Source organism: Hemicordylus capensis, chromosome 1 (assembly GCF_027244095.1).
Source record: "Hemicordylus capensis ecotype Gifberg chromosome 1, rHemCap1.1.pri, whole genome shotgun sequence".
Taxonomy (NCBI): domain Eukaryota; kingdom Metazoa; phylum Chordata; class Lepidosauria; order Squamata; family Cordylidae; genus Hemicordylus; species Hemicordylus capensis.
In genome coordinates this window covers 408,135,308-408,156,472 of record NC_069657.1, presented here as the reverse complement: position 1 = coordinate 408,156,472, position 21,165 = coordinate 408,135,308, and the positions used below count along the sequence as shown (strand labels likewise).

Genomic DNA, 21,165 nt, shown 5'->3' with positions numbered 1-21,165 from the left:
AACATTTATGTGGAGGACTAAGCCACACCACTGTTTTTTACCCTAAAACCTGTTAAGTGTACGGACAGGAACTCTAGTAGTACTAGAGATGCCAACACACAGGACTCAGAAGTCTCATACTGCAACAAAGAAAAGGTGATCTTCAGCCTGTGCTTGAGAATGCTGCATCTATCTTGCTACTAAGTGATTTTAGTTCCATTGCTTTGAGGCCGGTATGCAAGAGAATTCCTCCTTGGAATAGCCAAGGAATGTGGCAGGCCAAATATATCAGTAACATGACTGTGCTGTTCTGGAAGGGTGCCTTAAATCCGACAACCTTCCAAAATAAAGCACAGTTATATTAGTAATATATTTAGCCTATCACATTTCTCCAGGGATGAATTCTCTTGCATATAGGCCTCAAAGCAATGGAGCTAAAATCAGCTGGTGGCAGGACAGATGTAGCATCCATGTAGATAGATGGCATGTCAGCCTGTGACATTCTCAAGGGAAGGCTGATCTGCAGTTCACTTTTTCTATTCATACTTAAAATGAAATGAAATAATGTCCTGCGCTTGCATAAAAGGAGTGACCAAGAGTTGCCAAAATCTAGAAGGCTTGGAATACAAACTATTATCAACGACCTACAGTGAGGGAAATAAGTATTTGATCCCTGCTGATTTTGTCCGTTTGCCCTCTGACACAGAAATGACCAGGCTATAATTGGAATGGTAGGTTTATTATAGCTGTGAGAGACAGAATAACAACAAATAACCCTCAAAAGCCCAGTGCCCAAAAGTCAACGATGGATTTGCATTGTAGTGAGGGAAATAAGTATTCGATCCCTTCACTCTTATTGGAAATCACAGAGGTCAGACGTTTCTTGTAGTTGGCCACCAGGTTTGCACACAACCCAGGAGGGATGTTGTCCCACTCCTCTTTGCAGATCCTCTCCAAGGCAGAAAGGTTTCGAGGCTGATGTTTGGCAACCCGAACCTTCAGCTCCCTCCACAGATTTTCTATGGGATTAAGGTCTGGAGACTGGCTGGGCCACTCCAGGACCTTCATGTGCTTCTTCTTGAGCCACTCCTTTGTTGCCTTGGCTGTGTGTTTTGGGTCATTGTCATGCTGGAATACCCATCCACGACCCATTCTCAATGCCCTGGCTGAGGGAAGGAGGTGCTCACCCAAGATCTGACGGTACATGGTCCCGTCCATCGTCCCTTTGATGTGGTGAAGGTGTCCTGTCCCCTTAGCAGAAAAACACCCACAAAGCATAATGTGTCCACCTCCATGTTTGACGGTGGGGATGGTGTTCTTGGGCTCATAGGCAGCATTCCTCCTCCTCCACACACGGCGAGTTGAGTTGATGCCAAAGAGCTCGATTTTGGTCTCATCTGACCACAACACTTTCGCCCAGTTCTCCTCTGGATCATTCAGATGTGCATTGGCAAACTGCAGACGGGCCTGTACATGTGCTGCCTTGAGCAGGGGGACCTTGCGGGCACTGCAAGATTTCAGTCCTTCACGGCATAGTGTGTTACCAATTGTTTTCTTGGTGACTATGGTTCCAGCTGCCCTGAGATCATTGACAAGTTCCCCCCGTGTAGTTCTGGGCTGCTTTGTCACCGTTCTCATGATCATTGCAACTCCACGAGGTGAGATCTTGCATGGAGCCCCAGACCGAGGGAGATTGACAGTTATTTTGTGTTTCTTCCATTTGCGAGTTATCGTGCCAACTGTAGTCACCTTCTCACCAAGCTGCTTGGCGATAGTCTTGTAGCCCAGTCCAGCCTTGTGCAGGTCTACAACCTTGTCCCTGACATCCTTCGACAGCTCTTTGGTCTTGGACATGGTGGTGAGTTTGGAAGCTGAGTGATTGCTTGCTTCTATGGACAGGTGTCTTTTATACAGGTACTGTAACAAGCTGGGATTAGGAGCACTCCCTTACAGAGGGTGTTCCTCATCTCAGCTCGTTACCTGCATATAGTGAAAAGACACCTGGGAGCCTGAAATCTTGCTGGTTGATAGGGGATCGAATACTTATTTCCCTCACTACAATGCAAATCCATCGCTGACTTTTGGGCACTGGGCTTTTGAGGGTTTGTTTGTTGTTATTCTGTCTCTCACAGCTACAATAAACCTACCATTCCAATTATAGCCTGGTCATTTCTGTGTCAGAGGGCAAACGGACAAAATCAGCAGGGGATCAAATACTTATTTCCCTCAGTGTAAGTCTTCGTCACAACCATAAAATTTCGCAAATGGTAAAGCACATCATTTTTCTGAATGAAATGTTTTCTGTCAGAGATGGGCTACATCCTCCTGTGCATTTAGAAGCAGCTTATTTCAAAGATTTAAGTTCCCGCCCTCCTTTCCTCCACATTCAATAACCTTTAAGCTCTTATTTATACTTCTACAGTGCCCTCCTGACACTGACCTTTAAAATCTTTCTTCCTACTCTGTTTACTCCTATTGCACCACCCATGTTAATCTCCCCCAGTAGCAATGCAGAAGCAAAAGGGGACTAGCATAGGCTGAACTGGGGGAGGACATGTGGATACAGGAAGAGAGTGCAGCCAATTCCTACAAGAAGCCTGTGCTGGCATGGCTGTACACTTTTCAGATGCAAGGAACAAAGCTCAGTGGCTGAATTTGTATGATTATTCCATCAGCTCCCCCTTGCTCATTCATCCCACAAGTTTTTGGGGAAAAAAGACAAACCATCTGTATTTCTAATAGTTCCCTGTTTTATTGCAATACATCAAAGTAGGTTAATATTAAGTGTTACCAACATAAAATATTGGTGGCTTGTCATTTATTACATCATTGACTGATCCACCTTAAATATTTCTGTGCAAAAGAATCTACATCATTGTTCTGGAGCAGAGAATCTCTTACAATGTCCTCTACAACATTGAGGGCATAAATCAAAAAATAAGAGAAGAGTGAGAAGAGGCAAAAAGCAGAATCTTTCCCCCACACGCACACTTGTCAGCTTTTATACTCTAAAACAACAAAAAAGTGATTACATCTAGGCCATGCAAAACTGTACAATATTACAATGAAAAAAAATCCCTAAAAATATCTTTTTAAAAAATAAATGATATGAAACCATCATACATAAAAAGGCAGGTACAATTGCTGTGAAACACCAATACTGGTTTTTGGTTGTGAATTGCTTCCTCATATGAGACAATTTATTAGCAGGATGGGAGAGGGTTTTTTTAATATAGAAAGGACAAGAAGTTGTGGAATTGCCTTAATGCACAACATGGTCTTAAAGGTTGAAAAATGTACAGCATATCTGATCTCTGAAGGCCCTCTTGTAGAGTAGGGGTTAGAAGCCCAGATCCATGCTCCAGGAACAGCCTGATGGCTATGCTTTTAGAGAGAAACAGGCTAGTGCCTCATTAGCCTGCAGGCACAAGGCCTTATTGCACTGGGCTGAACCAATGTCACGAGCCTTTCAGTGCAGTTCACCCAAGGCAAATGCACTTCCTGAGGTCTCCAGACAGGGCATCCGTGTATGGAACCCAGGTTGTACAGAGGTAACTTTCACACTTGTGGTGAAATGGTCTAAGGCTAAGAAAATCCCAAGAAGCCAGATTTGGGGTTCCCAATTTCTCTCTTACTTAACAGGCCATAAAGAGATTTTGAGATGTTGCTTGCTGTTTTGCTTTTTTTAAACTCACTGGCTGAAGAGAGACAATGGTTTTCCACATTCAAAGCCCTAAGCTACCATCCTGAAGCTAGTCTATCACCCAAGTTGCACCATTACAAAAAAAAAAAAAAAAAAAAAGCCCATGATGGATCTGTGGTGAAGCTCATGCCCAAAATACATTATTGCATTTCATGTTTGTCAGATGAAGACGACATCCTTCTGCTTTCAAATACCTGAGAGTTTAACACACAAATGTCATTTGTAACTTTTTCACAACCAAGACTGCTGCAGGTTATGAACATACAATTACAACACAAATCAATATTTAGAAGAAGCCCCCTAATGACAGACTGACTCAGGAGAGCAAACATGGAAAATGCAACAGGAATGTGTTTGGGGGGAAAAAGTGATGTGTATAGGTTTTGTATGTGTAAACAAGCAAAAAAATGGTTTTAATTCTAAATGAACCTCAATACCATTACTGAGCCTAAAGAAATGTGCTATAAGATTAATGGGATAATAAATGAGGTGTTTGAATCAGTCAAAGAAAATCCATTCATGTAGGAAAAACATAGTCTGATAGTGTGTACACACAAAGAGCCTCTAATCAAATTAGTCAGGATTCAGTGAGAGATTATAAAAGTGCTTGGAGAAACGCAATCATGTATGAATGGAAACTGAACAATGCATAGCAGCAAACCCCCACTTCACTAGCCAATTGTATCAAAGAAATTAAGAGTATCTAGTGTTCATCATATATTAATTGTATATGTCTTTGTGCATCCTAGGATGGTGGCATCTTTACAAAGGACAGTACTTTTAACTTATGAAATGGTTCAACATTATATAAAATGTAAAACTTAAGAGGATACCATTTTCTTCCATTTACCTCTATTATGAACATCTGTGCTTTGGCTATCAATATAGGTGCTGTATTCTTCATGTTTCATTCTCAGATGGAGTACAGATCAACTGCCAAAGGACTCCAGGGATTTTCAAACACAGTGGCTGACATCCAGACTAACAAAGTACACATGCAGTGATACTGCACATGCATTATGGAGGCAGAGGGGTTAGTTGATCTTCCCTTCCCTCTGATGATTCCTTCCCTTACCACAGTTCCGTTCCAACTGTGATCTCTAAAAATACATCCCTGAAGGCTTCATGACCCTCAGGGACGTATGTGTGGGAGTTGCCTACAGAAGAAAAGGGAAATTGACAAAATTACCCCTTTCCCTGTAGTGTTAGCTTTAAGCATGCTCCTGGATGTTGACCAGTAATTTCTGAAGTGAAGCTGAACCTGGGAATCTTAAAAGCATCTCAGGCAAGATGCCATTTTAAAAAGGCTACTACTGAAACACAACAAATGGGAAATATAAGGCTAGTTTCCTCACAAATATATGCAACTGTGGATGGACATGAGACACATCACAGCAAGGTGGGGAGACACGTGTGGGGAAAGTCTATGGCACCGAATGCTATAGGGAATGAAATTTAAATCATGCCAGCCCTGTGCCCTGACCATTTCTGAAAAGCTCAATAAGCTAGATGTTAACATAGCATGTCTGATTGGTTGCTATGAAATGCAAAGTTGCAGGTCCCGTGTTTATACCTGTGACAATAAAACACACATCATTGACTCTGAGATTTTTGACAAGCCAAATTTGACAGACAGGATTAGGACACCATACTAAATTTTAAAAAGCTCTGCATTCCCCCCAACAATTTCTCACAGAAGAAAACAGCTAAATGATAGCTTTGATAGCAATCCATTCAATGCTGAATAAGACACAGAATCAACAACTAGCAGACTCAACACAGCTAGATGGTTTAAAGACAATGATCTGTATCTCATGGTACTTCCTCAGCTGCACCTTGCATGAATCCCACTGATGATTTTCAGAGGGAACCTGGAAAAGTCTTATTAGTTGAACTTTTTGCTGCTGACTGAAAGAACTTGGAATCATTTGATGATAGCTATGATGTGTTACCAAAATCCATGAAATCAATATTCTACATTTTTAAAAAAACAACCCCACACCCTTTATCCACTTGAGCTTTCTCATGGCATAGTGATCTCAAGGAGAAAAAGTCACATTCATCTAGTCTGAAAATTCAAACCACGCACATCTTGCTAAAGGAGAAAGGGGGCAGGCAAGTAAACTTTTGCTGGTTTCTTTTTCTCTATTCAGTAGCATGTTGCATTTGCCACTGTTTATTTAGGTGACGACAACTCTCCATCGTCTGCTCAGAGAAGAATGATCTGCCCTGTGAAGTACTTCTCTGCTGAATCCAAACACCACAATATCTGATGGCAATAACAACATTAAGGATGTGCTGAGCTGGGGCACAGCAGTGGGTGGGTAGGTGGCGAATGACAATAATGCATGTCTTCAGAAGAAAACCTTGAGCCACTAACTGCTCTAGCAAACCAGAAACTGCATTTTAGCTTTCAAGGCTGCTCAGTGTGCTACAGCAGCAAATCCTATATATTTAAAAGATTCTATTTTAGTACTAGGGTTGCTTGCATTTGGTGGATGCGAACTGCCCACTAGAACTGGACAGCAAACCTAAGAGCTAGTGATGACTAAGTAGCCCAACGGGTTTGAAAGCCCAGTCCCAAACCTTCTCAAAACCTCTTATCTGTTTGCACTGGATTCTGCTGCATTTACTCCACTGTTGCTTGGGGCTGAATTCTGACTTTACACTAAACTGCCCTTGAATCCACTAGAGGCTTGTAGAATGGTACATCATAGGTTTTACTTGTAGAATGAAGTGTACAGTAGATGGCAGAAGATAGGCAGAGTAAGGATTATGGCTTTAGTTCTACTGACAAGGAGGAGGGAACATCACAGAGCAGATTGTGAAGATGAACTCTTCCTCCAGGCTGTGTGGTTTTACCCAGTGCTATGTTCTATATTCTGATCAAACCACCAATCTGCAGATTATTTAATATGAAAAAGGGAACACCATAAGTCTTCTTAAATTAAAGGATCTCTTAAATATGAATCCATCTTCCGCTGCATCACAATGCTGCTTTTTCTTTTATTATATACATATGCACTAACTCTTAATTTTGCGTATTTACTTAAACTCTGTACTGTAGTAAAATATGCATCATTTTTTAAAAATCAATAAAGATTTGCTGGCAACAATCAGACTGACATTCAAACAGAGTGCCTGGGCGAAAGCATGTGGATGTGCCCCTTCAGGGCACGTTTGCTTCTTCACCAGTAATAGAGGAGTGTGGCTGTGCTACTCTTGTAAAAATATAAGGAGATCCTGTGTGTGTCAAAGCAAAATCTATCTGGTTTCTTCTACATCTTCTGTTTTGGTCTGTTTTGACTACTGTGTTTGGTTTGGAGTGGTGCTGAATATGCCCATAAACAAAGAAACTGCTGTAATCCTATGAAATAAAATCAATACTAATATAAATATACCAATATCTCTTGGATATCAACCCCCACCCTTGTCCTCCACCAAGGTTTGCTTGCTGCTACTATTGAACAAGCGGGAGGGAGTGGTGAGGTTATGCCGTTTTGTGCCAGAGAAGGCAAATCTATTCTCTTTCTTCCCCTCCCTCCCCCTCCCATAGTTTGTTTCTGGAGGGATGCTGGGGGTGATGACAGCGAGAGCAAACGGAGAGTCATGGGGACCATAAAAGCTGCTGAGATCTCAAATCTGAATGCCGAAGCAGTTCATGTGTCCCAACTCACGTGGTCAGAGCTCTCAAGGGAGAGGCTCTTGGTCTTGTGAGGAGAGATGGGGCTGGGAGGGCTGCTCAGGTTGGAGCTGTTAGAAGCTGTTGAATGTCTTGGAGAGTCAGAGTCCTGTAGCCCAAAAAAGGCAAGAGAATAAATCAGTCAGCGTCAGCAGTAGTAGCAGCACAGCAATTTGGATGGAAGGGAAGAACCATATGCCTGGCAGTCAAAGAGAAGAACTGCATGGAGTCGAGTGGCTGCACCATTCCCTCGGCCCCACACCCATCTGAGGTTAGGACAGGAAGGGCACTTGCTCTAGCTTATCGTGAAGATGCTCCTCGTATTGTTCCATAAGTACAGTGTCCGGGACTTGCTTTGATCTTGCTACCTTGCCGGAAGCACATCATTTAGGGCTGGTTCACATAAAGCATTTTGACTCCATGCAATGCTTCCAAGGATTCATTAGCACAGAGAGTGTCTTGTATATCCAGACAACTTTAGGCTGACATCTGCCAAATGTAAATTAACAAATATATTTATTTATTTGCTTCATGACTGTCAAGAGAGTTGTCAGTGGTTATGTAAATGGGATGTCATTCTGTGATTTTTGTCATGACATCAGCAATTAAGCCTTAAGAGGGTGGAGCAAGTGTTCTGTCCTCGCAAGGAGCAACTAAGTGAATGGTGCACCCAGCTTGCTTTGCTGTGCTGGGTGGGAGAAAGGGGCAGTGATTCCACTTTTTGCATCCAGGAATATATCTGAGAGGGTTGTGTGATCCTCATGGACATTATTCTGGATGCAAAAGGGGATTTTTCAGGGAGGGGAGGGAAGTGAAAGTCACTCCCTCTGCTGCTCACCCAGCACTGAAAAGCAACCTGCACACATGGTTAGTGTAGTTGCTCCATGTGAGGATGGAGCTCTTGCTCCGTCCTCTTGGACTGCACAGGATGTCAGTCATTGTAGTAAATCTCTACTTGTGCACTATAAAATACCTCAACAGAACATGGTTAAAGAACACAAGGATATCTTGTGTGAACCAGGTTCTTTATGGATACCGCTGCTGCTTCCTGGTGACAATTCCTTCAATTACAGCAACTCATTTCTTAGCTGTCACAATAATGGCATTGTCACTGACATTGTAAAGCAGTAGCTGCACTTATCAAGAGCCCAGTTCATAGGACATTTGCAATGTGAATGCATCCTTGAGAAGGATCTCACAAGGACAAAACTGATTGTGTGAAACAGCCCTAAGCTTCAGGCAGGAACAGGATCAAATGTTTTTTTATTTCCAACTAAGCCTTTATTGAGCCAGGCACTGGCTGGTAGTATCAGGAAGAGAATTGTTTTTTCTCCTTCCTCTTCAGCTCAGTCACTTTGCCTGTTAGTAGGTCAATGAAAAGCTTTCTTTCTTTTCTTTTCTTTTTTAGTTTTCCACCACTTCTGTATCCAGTATTTCTATCCACTAATCCAGCCTCTGTCAAATTGTACAAGACAGTGTAAATCAGAACTGTTTAAATTGTTATTAATATACTGCTTATCAAATCAGTTTTCAAAGTATATTTGTGTAAAGAAACAGAGATTTGCTACAAACCTCTACAGCAGGACACTGATAGAGTATTATCCTTTCTACTGTATTTTCACATATGAATTTTCTGCACATATTAGGTAAGATCCATTCAGAGATAAGGACTTTGAATTGCAATGATTTCAATTGGTATGTTAAGTACATATTTAAATTATATTTTAATTTCTCCTGCTAAATTCAAAGGGACATAAAAGTACTTTGACTGAAGCTTGCTCCATTTGGTACTTAATTTGTAGAGGCAATTGTGTTCATTGTTAAGGTAAGGTGAAATGTAATGTCAAGTCAATTTCAACTGCTGGCACCCACAGAGCCCTGTGGTTATCTTTAGAACACAGGAGGGGTTTACCATTGCCTCCTCCCACATAGTATGAGATGATACCTTTCAGCATCTTCCTATATTGCTGCTGCCCGATAGAGTACCAGCAGGGATTTGAACCAGCAACTTTCTGCTTGTTAGTCAAGCATTTCCTTGCTTCGCCCCTCACATTTATATCAAGCAAAAGAAGGAAAAATCCACAAGTGACACTAAATCCAACGTATTTCATTATTTAGGAATTTTCCCCTCATATTTTAAGATAAACGCTTTGTCTTCAGTGACACCTGTGGATAGTCACTGACTGGTGAAGCCCTTCTGGTTGTCTGTCTCCCTGAGATTTATTCCTGCTGAGTCCAGGACTTGGGCTTCATGCAGCCTTCTCTCTTTTCCTCTGTCATACCCACCTCTCGCTCATAGTCCCTCGCTGGCGCATCACTGCCTTGGTCCAAACCACCAGAGGACAAAGAGCCATCTGAAGGGGATGCCATTGGCTGCCGCTTTACTCCATAGCTACCTCCTGAGAATTCTCTCCGCAAAGCACTGCCATTTTGTGCAGATGATCCTAGAAATGCACCCAGGAATTTAGCCACATAACACATATTAAGGATTTAGAACTGTAATCTTCTACTTATTTTACCTTGACCAACATGCTGCTTTGTGTGCTATCAATTTCTTTCCCCCAACCTCATCCTCTCTAGCCTTTCCTTCTCCACTCCTCTCCTTGTTTTACTCAGACTGCAAGTCCAAGGTAAGGCTGTTTGCATAGCATCCAGTTCACTGAGGACATAAATTACATGCATTTAATATCTGGCACTAGTCCTTTAATAGTATTTTGGCTCTATTTCTTCAAGCGCATCACACTGAACATTATTATTAATAATTGAATTTCTATACCGCCCTTCCAAAAATGGTTCAGGGTGGTTTACACAGAGAAATAATAAATAAATAAGATGGATCCCTCTCCCCAAAGGGCTCACAATCTAAAAAGAAACATCAGATAGACACCAGCAACAGTCACTGGAGGTACTGTGCTGGGGGTGGATAGGGCCAGTTACTCTCCCCCTGCTAAATAGAGAATCACCATGTTAAAAGGTGCCTCTTTGCCAAGTTAGCAGGGGTTAACATACCAAAATAATGGTATAATTTGGTATGTTGGTTAACATACCAAAATAATCTGAGACTTGCAACTTTGTTTAACAGTCTTTAAAAAAAATTCTTGAAAAAATTACATAAAGTTGTATATATATCTGTGTTGCCTAGAATTATCTTATTTTTTATAGCATGTGTAAATTTGATAATTTGTGAACTTATTTATAATGGATCTTTTCTTTTTTGTTATTTTAATTGTATATCTGTTTCCAAAAATAAATGATTAAAACGCTATTTTAATTTCTCAGGCATTTAATGGGTTTTCATTAATTGCTGCAATTGGTTCTTCTAAGAATTTCATGGCTATGTTCTGAGTTTTAATATTGAGTATTGTATTTTATTATGATATTGTTTTACATCATTGCTGTCAACTGCCTTGAGGACTATGAATGAAAGACAGGAGTAACAACTATAAATCCCTTTTTGTCACACTAATACTGCTCGGTATTAGCGTGGGATTCTTTGCCAACACAAGCAGCCAACACCTGTCCAGTACTGAGGAGGTTCAAAAGTTGTGTGCACTGCAAAGCTGCAGTGCCAAGGGAAGTCACACTGTCTGCAGACAGTCACTTGCATAGACAGACGTGATTTCAGTAGACTGCAGCCTGAATTCCTTTTTAAGAAACAAATTGTCCAAGAGGGCTACTCAATAGCCCTGAAAGGCTACTGAGTACCTGCATTCCCACCAGAGGGCATACATTGTCTATGCTGAATAAATTGATGGATCACTTTGCTCTTGGGTCTTATGTGCTTTTTACCACTTCAATCTCATTCTTAGAGAATGTAAAATGTGTATTAAGAATGACAACTAAATCTGCAAATGCAAATACTGCCCCCTTTCAGTGCAGATGAAATCTGTCTGAGACAAGCCAAAGTTGCAATAACTAACTTACTGGCTGCCAAGCCACTGCTAGCACTCATGGATCGTCCTGGTTCAGTGCGGGATTTCGTGATTGATGGGATACTGACAGAACCGCTAAACATGGTCCGACTTTCCTGAGGTCGAAGGTTCTGCAATAGACAGAGATATACACACACAAAGCAGAATTAGCAGAGGTATCAAATTAAAACCCAAATAAATATGAAAACTATGCTTTGACTTCCAGGTTATCTAGATAGGAAATGGGCAAGTATGCAAATTAAGTAAACGTAAGTATTCAAGTATGCAAATTTTATAAACAAGCAGAATGCATGGAACCACATGATATGGTCAATAGTGACTGCAAAATGCTGAATAACCTGTGGGCATGTGCAGACAACAGGGGGAAAATCTCTAGAGAAATTTAGTATTTTTTTGAATTATATCAGTCAAATAGAATTCTGATGCCAAAATTTGATACTGCCCCCTAGGAATCTGAAACATTTGCACAGCTCTAAATATGGCTGCCAATAGGTTTCCGGGCAAAATACCAAGTTCTGGTTATACCTATAAAGCCCTAAAAGGCTTAGGCCCTGAGTACTTAAGAGAATGTAATCTTCATTATGAGCCCCACCGCCCACTGAGGTCTTCTGGAGAGGTCCGTTTCCAGTTGCCACGAGCTCAGCTGGTGGCCACACGGGGATGGACCTTCTTGGTTGCTGCTCCAAAACTGTGGAATGCGCTCCCAACTGAAATAAGATCTCTCCCCATCTTTGACTGGGGATGTGAGAAGAGGTCCGACATCCGATAAGTTCGATGTCGAACCTGTATGGGCGGTCTGAACCATCTGACTGTTTGGAGGGTTCGCGAATGTTTTCAGATTTAAAAAAAGATTTTTTTAAAAAAACTATGTTTTTAACCTTATTCCCTTTGGGGGAGTTGCTGGAGGCAGCAGGGTGGTGGTGTCCGCGGAGGTTCCCCTCTCCCCGCTAGCTTTCTTTATGCCCCCTCTGGCCAGTTCGGCCTTCCCTGCTCGGTGCGGCAGCCATTTTGGAGGCTGCGCGCCTGCATGGCATCCAAAATGGCTGCCACACCAAGCAGGAAAGGCCGAAAACTAGCCGAATAGCCAGCTGAACTGGCTGCAGGGGGGCATAAAGAAAACGGGCGGGGGGGGGAACCTCTGTGAACCCCCCTGCCACCTCCAAAAACTCCCCCGAAGGGAGTTAGGTAAAAGAATTTTTATATATATATATATATATATATATATATATATATATATATATATATATATATAAACACCTGAAAACATTTGTGAAGCCCCTCGGACCGAACCGGGGTGGTGGTGGTTGTTCGAGGGGGTGCTGGACCGAACGGGCGCAATTGGGTTTGAGTCCAGTCTGCACTTGAATTGAACCAGGCCATCTGGTTCCATGCATACCCCTATCTTTGACAATTTCTAAAAAGCACTTGAAAACCCACCTCTTCACTCAAGCTTTTTAAATTTTTAAGTTTTGTGTGTGTTTTAACTTGTTTTATGTTATTGTTAACTGCCCAGACATGAAAGTTTGGGGCAGTTTATAAATTTGACAAACAAACAAATAAAATACAAAGTATATCATACACAAACCATGGTCAGAGATACTCTAATAAACTGGGACTGTTTTCCATTAGGCAGTACATATTACTACGACAACAAATATTTATATACTGCTTTTCAACGAAAGTGCTCTAAGTGGTAATAAATAAATAAATAAATAAATAAATAAATAAATAAATAAGATGATGGTTCCTTGTCTCAGGATGATTCCCTGTCCCATGGCTGTATATTACCCAGTCTGGTGTAATTTGTTTAAAAAAATTTTTTTTAAAATGTATTTTTGGGAATTACTACATTGTTGGAAGCTATTTGTAATAACTTGAAAGCTCCAACTGGAAAACCTATTCTAATCTTCCCAAGTAGGAGTATCTTAATTTTATATTTGCCTTGTTAAGTTTACACCTCTCTTCCCTCTTCTTTTGCCACATACCAGCTCAGTGCTCAACTTATAGGGGGGAGGGGCCTATAGAGTACCGACTCCTAACTTTGCAATGATCCCCTTAGGTTTGGGGCGATATATTTCCCCCACACACCTCAGTTCAAGAGCGCCCTACATAGACTGCCTGGATCTCTCTTAATTTCTCTCTGTGGCTATGGGCCTGTCTGAGGAGGGCAGTTTGGTCTCTAGCTCTGCACTGCTTGATTTTCTCACTACCTAGTATGTCAGTCCACAGGACAGTTTTATGTTATGTTAGCTTGCTGGCTGGCCTCCCGCCCCTCTCTCTTCATGCACTTGGTTTGATCAGAGAATCCCTCCTGTCGATCAGAGTCTCCTGCCACAACCCAAAGGTCCTACTTCTCTCACAACTTATCTATACTGGCTGAGAGAACTTTGCAGCAGAGTGGAAAAGCCTTACTAACTGCTGGTTTGAACTCGGACCAGCAGAACCGGGCCAGTTCGATTTGAATCAGTTTGAATTGAGCCGGGTCGCACATCCCTACCTGTGAATGTTATTATAGGCCTAATCACATGTTATGTTCAACACTTGTCAGAGTATACAGTGTACACAGGTACAGTGTCACTCATTATGTCGAACACTGGTTCAGCAGTACACTTCCTATTTGTACCATGCATTTGAGGGGCCTATATCTAGGTTCACTTTTAAAATGAATGCACGTAAAGTCATCCAGACAAATACACACACACACACACACACACACACACACACACACACACACACACACACACACAGACATATGTACGCTTGTGCACCATAATGTGTGAATATGGCTTTTGTCACAGGGTTGAGGCAGGCTGATACAGAGATTTTACTGGTCATAGAGAGTTTGATTTGTGAAATGAATGTGGATCACTGCCATTCTATGCTACTTACACTACATCTATGTTGTTACCCCTTTTTGGGAGATGTCTGTGCTGAAAAATATGGATTTGCTTAAAATGAGAACTCTACCTCATGCTGTAAAATTGCATTTATTTCCTTTCATGAAATACCGCCCTATTTTTCCCCATAATGGAACATATTCTAAATGGATAATTTGTACAATCCCCTGTAGAAACAGAGCTGAGACGTATGGTTTATAAGCTCAGGGGGAGGGAGTAGGTCAGGCAGGAGGCAGGGCCTGTGAATTTTATTAAGGGCCTTCCCAATCTTTTTCATCATAATTTGAGCACTGTATCAAATTCGTTAACTACTATTTCTGAAACACACTGAGCAAGAAAAGAACGTAAGTAGAGATCATTCCCAAGACTCCCTTTTCGAAGACCTAGCAGAATGACTCTGAACACAAATTATAACTGTAGATCCTTCCACTATTTCATGCATTCAGCCTTTACTGGTTTGAGAAATGTCTTAACCATGAGACCTGGTCCATTTTTCAGAGTTAACCACTGTCATTTTGATTTTATTTATTCTCTACAAAAAGAGGGTAAAAGGCATTTTTAAGGGATGGCTAAAATACACGGTTCCTGCCTCTCTCAGTAAAGCAACATGTCTTCCACCTCTGTATGTTCATGCTTTCCAGTTGAAGTGAGAAATGTCGGTTCCCCACTTTCCCATAAGAGACAAGATCAACAACTGGGGCCCAGTAGTGAAATGCTCAGCTTTTCTGTTATGATGACACTTCTGATTACCTTATACCATTTTGGGAGGCCTGGTAGTGAACAAATACAATATATTTACAGTGTTCTATTAAGCACTATGGTGCTTTCAAGACTCCATAGTCTTTTCTTTTGCATGGTTTGGCAAGCAAAAGCTAAGCTGATATAGGCTGCAACAACATGCACTCACAGAAGCAAAGCTACACAAAACAAGTAATAATGGAATGAAAATAGACGCTGATCAGAACACATGAAACTCCAGACTAAAACTATAATAGCACCATGATGCATCTGTAGCTATCTACTAGCAAAGTTCCCTCATCTGTTCTTTTTCAGATGTTGGGTGAAAATACTAAGAGGTTTTTGGGGGGGTTTTGTCAGGAAAGAAGAGTGTGACAGTTTATTCAACAGTCAACTAATGCTTCTTTGGAAAATATACACTGGGAATTATCCCAAGAAATAGAGCCCAGGGCAGGAATATATAGATCATTCTCAAACTTGGGTCCCCAGATGATGATGGACTACAACTCCCATCACAGCTAGCCACAAGGATGATAGGAACTGTAGTCCAACAACATCTGGGAACCCAAGTCTGAGAACCTTTGATATAGATGTAAAAGTAGGACTATGCAGATGGGATGGAAGTTGACTTGGTTCTCAGTGGCTCTCACGGAATTCTGTGTGGCAAATCTAATAAGTAAAGTGCATAACTAGAATCAATACAGTGGAGGCAGCTAATGTTATTGGAGTATCCAAGAATGATACATTCATTTCCTCTTACTAAAGGCAGAGATCATCTACATTTCATGGGTTTCCACCTCAAAACCCATGTCTCATTGCTCCCTTTTCTAGAAACTTAAATCAATCAATGCCAGTGAAGGTGGCAGCTGATAACAGAAAGGAAGCTGAGAAATGTGCACACCATGCATGAAAAGGGAATCCAGGGCAGCTCAAAACAGCAGTTATGAAATGGCAGCAAAGCATAACCTTTGCATCCATAACACACATAAATGATAGCAATACTTCTTACAGGCCAAAGAATCAAACACCCTTGGTTGCCAAAAAAGTAAACAAATAAATCCACATTTAAGCCAAATAAATTCCAATGGATAGAAGAGATGTTTCTCTTTTGAGCAATGGAGAATGCTAAGATTCGATTGCAGTTGAGTGGAACCATCAACTGAACATTTTACAGGAGGAGGAACTTGTTTAGAAGATAAAAAATATTCAGAAATTTCCTTGCAAAATACAGTTTGGTTCTTCTACCTGCAGGGGAAACAAACTGCCCAGTCCTTCGAGAATTTACAGCAGAACTCATATGAGTTCAGTGCATTGACAGGAGGACTTAAGATGAGGTATTGTGGAAGTACAGAATAGGGAAGTTCACAAATGGATTTTTTAAAAATTCGATTTGTGCCTCAAACAAATCACCCCTGATTTGTTTTGTAGCCAAATCTACCCCATCCAAATCACCCCAATTCAATTTGTATTTGCTTTGATTTGATTCGGATTCTGACCAATTTGGACCACTTAACAAGGTCCTGGGGCACCAAATTTGGGAGATGGGTAGGTCCCCATGGGTGCCACCTACCAACCAACTTTCAAGGCAGTGGGGCACCTGGTTGATTTTTAATGATTTTTTTAAAGTTTTCACTGATTTTGAACATTTCTGCCATAGGAAACAATGGGGATTCGATGTTGCCATATCCTAAGCCTAAAATGGATCTCCAGCTTTCTTTTTTTCTTTTTTTAAAAAAAGCCAAGCTCTAGCCCTTGTAGAAGTGGGGTTCTAGAGCAAAATGTGCAGTCATTATTTTTTAAGAGTTTGGATTTTTTAGTGTATAATAACTTTTCCTCATAATGAATCTCTATGAGGATTCATTGCACACCTTCATTTCTTCTATTCATTTTGACGGTCACTGGACAGTGCCAACTGTCAGCTGCCATGTGCCAACTACACTCCCCCCACCTGGAAGGCAGTGGGGTACTCATTTTAATTTTTAGGAATATTGACATGTTTAGATTCTTTGGTGTCTAATAACTTTTCCTCATAATGAATCCCTATGAGAATTTATTGCACACCTTCATTTCTTCTGTTCATTTTGACTGTCATTGGACAGTGCCAACTGTCAACTGCCATGTGCCAACTACACTACCCCCATACAAACTGGGTTACTCAGTTTATTTTTTTAGGAATATTGACAAGTTTAGATTCTTTGGTGTCTAATAACGTTTCCTCATAATGAATCCCTATGAGGATTCATTATACACCTTCGTTTCTTCTGTTCATTTTGACTATCATTGGACAGTGCCAACTGTCAACTGCCATGTATCACTACAGCCCCCCCCCCCACACACTGGTGTACTCAGTTTATTTCTTTAGGTATTTTTGAAGTGTTTAGATCCTTTGGTGTCTTCATTACACACCTTCATTTCTTCTGTTCATTTTGACCCCACTGCTTTGCAGGTGGGGGTGGCGAATTAGTGGCATCGCATCTTCCAACTACCCCGCAACCCACAAGCCACTGCATACTCAGTTTATATTTTAGGAATTTCTGAGGTGTTTAGACTCGTTGGTGTGTAATTAATCCTCATAGGGATTCATTATGAGGAAAGGTTATTAGACACCAAAGAGCCTAAACATTTGAAAAAAAATCCTAGAACATAAACTGAGTAGTACCCCACTGCCTTTTGGGTGGGAGTGGGGTGTAGTTGGCACACAGCAGTTGACAGTTGGCACTGTCGAAAAGACAGACCAGACCAGGCATTTTGTTCCATAACTCCACTTCTACAAGGGCTAGAGCTTAGCTTAAAAAAAAAAAAAGCTGGGAATCTGGGGGGATTAATAGGAGGGGTCCGAATCTCGAATCGATTCAGGCATGATTCAGGCATGATTCAATTTGTACTCTAATCTAGCCAATGGACCACAGGGGTGATTTGTTTTGTCCCCAAATCACCCGTATCAGCTAGATTAGGGTACAAATCGATTTGTACCCAAATCACTTTGCACATCCTAGTACAGAAGTGGTAGCAAAGCTGGAAGTTCAGTTATGAAGTGGCTTTATCTATTTGGAATTGGAGACTTGCAACAGAGAGCTCCCTTTAGACTAGGATTGTGAGGCCTTAATACAAGTTGGGAACTCCCTCCATAACGAAGTCATGAAAGAAGTGCAAGAAATGCCACTTCTCTCTTTTCCTTTAAGGCTGTACATTCTCTGTTGTCTCCCTAAAACTGGAATTTATATTATAAGCCCTGTCTTTTTTACCTTATGCTATTGTAACTTGTCTAGGGAGCAAGTGGTTGCTGGTTCAAATCTCCGCTGGTATGTTTCCAAGACTATGGGAAACACCTATATCGGGCAGCAGCGATATAGGAAGGTGCTGAAAGGCAGCATCTCATACTGCGTGGGAGATGACAATGGTAAACCCCTTCTGTGTTCTACCAAAGACAACCACGGGGCTCTGTGGGTGCCAGGAGTCGACACCGACTCAACGGCACAACTTTACTTTATTCTATAAATCACCATATACACTGATGGTTAGGGATGTGCACGAACCTGTTCGGCGTTCTATTCGTAGCATTCTGAACAGGTTCAGAACCTCTGTGTTTGAACGTGGGTGGGGGGAGACTTTAAGGACAGGGAAGGGTGCACTTACAACCCTCCCCCCCCGCCATGCTTCCCCTTCCAGCGCTCCGAGTACAAGTAGTCCAGTGGGGCCACAGCAGAGCTCCTTGCCACTCCATTGTTTCTTTGACTGGAAGTGACATGCGCGCACACACACATCGTGTGTGTGTGTGACATGTGCCCACAATGGGGGGGGGGCAGTGCGCGGGGTTAGGGTTTACATTACAGGGCAGTGTGCGGGGGGCGGGTGAGGAGGCGCGCGGGCGGGTAAGTGCACCCTCCCCTATCCTTAAAACGACCCTCCCCAACCATCAGCTCAAAGGAAGCCTGTTCCGTGTACATCCCTACTGATGGTGCCATAAAAATAAGTACAGAACTCTATTGCGAAGTAAACATAAAGAATATAGTCTTATGATACTATAAGCAGAGTGGAGGGGGAGGGACAGGGAGAATCAGATCTCCTTGTTGCACAGAAAAATTCTGGCTTTAAATATTCCTGAGACCTGGAGCAGTGACAGTGTAGTGCTTAAATATTAATGGTGTAAACATATAATGCTAGCAAAAAAAAAAGGGCATACGTGGTTAACTGTGAAAATGTTCATTGACAGATTGGGGCATGTAGGCAGGACAAAGAGAGGGGGGAGATGTTTTGCTTTTTGTCCTTCCCTTTCCTGCTTCCTATGAATTCCTTGCCCTGTGGGTGACAGGACCTTATGGAGGACAGCAACATGTACCTATGGCTCTTAGGATGTGGTACTGGACCTCTTCAGAGTTCTCTCACTTGGTGGGTCCCAAGAACCTGGAGAGGCTGCTGCTATATCTTTAGACCTCTCAGGGTGCAGCAACAGCCTCTCTGTAGTTCTCTGGTGCCTCCTTGGGTTGGCTGAAACTTGTTGAGATCTCTTCAACCAACAGGTTTATTGAACTCAGTGGTTGAGGGGAACATGGAGAGGCAGGTTCCATGTCCCAACGGATCTTGGGACATTGTGCCAGCTTCTCTTCAGTTGGTGGGTGCATCAAATTGGGACATTCCCTGGCAGCATGAGGGAAACATGCATGTGCAACCACTGTCTGGGGACAACCATTGTCTCTCTGTGTGTTGGACTTGTTTTGAGTCTCTGGCATTTGGGGTCAAAAGCTGGACACCTTTATAATTGTGGTGACCTTCTCTGACTCGGCTCAGTCCTCCCTCTGTGTCTACACTCCTTCACAAATAGTCAGATAATGAAACAGGTGTAGAGCAAGAGTATTTAGAAGCAAATAAAACTAACTGCAAAGCTCAACGCTTTCTGGTTATTAGCCAGGCAAAAAGGAACACCACACAGTATTAGTAGCAGGAACACCTGGCTGAGCAGTCCATACCCTTAGATTCATAAAGGCTGGTGTACAAGGGACAGAACGTAGATGTGGGGGGTATGCAGTGTTTACGGAATCATGGGAGAGGAAATTTTCAGCAGAATTAACAGTCATGTGATAGATGTGCTCGAAGTTGCTTGGAGAAGAGATGAGACGGGAGTGATGATGAGGGGGTGGACAAGGGGAGCTGGGCTATCAGAGACAACAGAGAGAGACAGGAAGAGAAAGAGAGATAATGAAGGATGGCAATTGTGTTCCTGGGAATACAAATTATGGATCATGTTCCCACTAAAACTGAGTGTTGTAAGTAAACAGACATATCCTCTACACACTGCTTAAGAGCACAGTGAGACACATTGGATCTCATACATACAGAACCCCTACCACCTTAATAATCAAGAATAACATACTCCAATATATTTCTTCTGACAACACACTATTCATTACTATTTTGATGAGAATGAGCGCTGGCATCCAAATAGCAGCCTAGCATATGCCTCCTCCCTCCCTCCAACTTTACATGTCCTCTTTCCTAGGGAATTAGGAAACAAGACATGCAATTCCACAGTTAATCCTTTATACTTTTCCATTCTTGCTACCTTTGTTCAAATCCTACTCTCTCTAATCTTCTCAGTATAATTCAAATTGGAGCTGTATAGGAAATTTACCTGTTTGTTGTCTGGTTGAACAAACTGCTTGAAAACATTATGACATGAAGCTGGAGAACAGGGTTGTGCAAGGATTCGACTGATGTGTTGATGATGAATAATCTGCACATCACCCAGGGGGTGACGACGGCTCGCAGCGGGGAAGGCCCTAAAAGGGATTTGGAGCCATGGGAAGGCCCAGTGATTCCTTGAAAGGTGTGTGTGACAACCATTTGTGAGGAGTGCAAGGAAATGTCCTTTCCACTTCCTTCAGCATAGAGCTCTATGGGGAACATCCAGCGAAGGACTACATTTCTCAGCGCTCTTCATGAGCGTTGTTCATGCACCTTTCAAGACACCCCTGGGGCATCCCACAGCTCCAAATTCCTTTAGGGGCATTCCCCAGTGCTTAACAGAGGACCGCTCTACATGGAAGTAAGTACTGTGAGCTGTTGCCTCTCCTGGGATCAGAGGTGCAGAAGATTCAGATGATGATTCACCTTAGATGCTTCAAAGCCAAATCTTTTCACAGCTCTTCTGGAGACCTTCAAACCAACATGGCACCTCAGTCAGCTTCCATTGACTTTGCAACACAGATTAATTACTAACTGGCCTTGTCTTAAGAA

At 42.1% G+C, this 21,165-nt stretch overlaps 1 protein-coding gene across 12 annotated transcripts in view; it reads right to left on the bottom strand.

Moving 5' to 3' along the window:
* Positions 1–2,707: 2,707 nt before the first annotated feature.
* The window catches only part of CDC42BPA (CDC42 binding protein kinase alpha), a 281,126-nt gene continuing 262,668 nt past the window's right edge, over positions 2,708–21,165 (bottom strand). For 7 of the 12 annotated variants that reach the window (XM_053306949.1, XM_053306977.1, XM_053306983.1 and 4 more), the window contains 4 exons: positions 11,289–11,406; positions 9,651–9,808; positions 7,360–7,473; positions 2,708–4,839 (listed from right to left, as the gene is read on the bottom strand). In XM_053306949.1, the coding sequence (XP_053162924.1) occupies positions 4,783–4,839; positions 7,360–7,473; positions 9,651–9,808; positions 11,289–11,406 (447 nt within the window). In that variant the 3' untranslated portion in view covers positions 2,708–4,782. Of the gene's footprint in view, positions 7,474–9,650; positions 9,809–9,883; positions 10,024–11,288; positions 11,407–21,165 lie in introns of those variants that run through there. The other 5 variants (XM_053307023.1, XM_053307034.1, XR_008319037.1 and 2 more) reach the window with 4 other exon arrangements.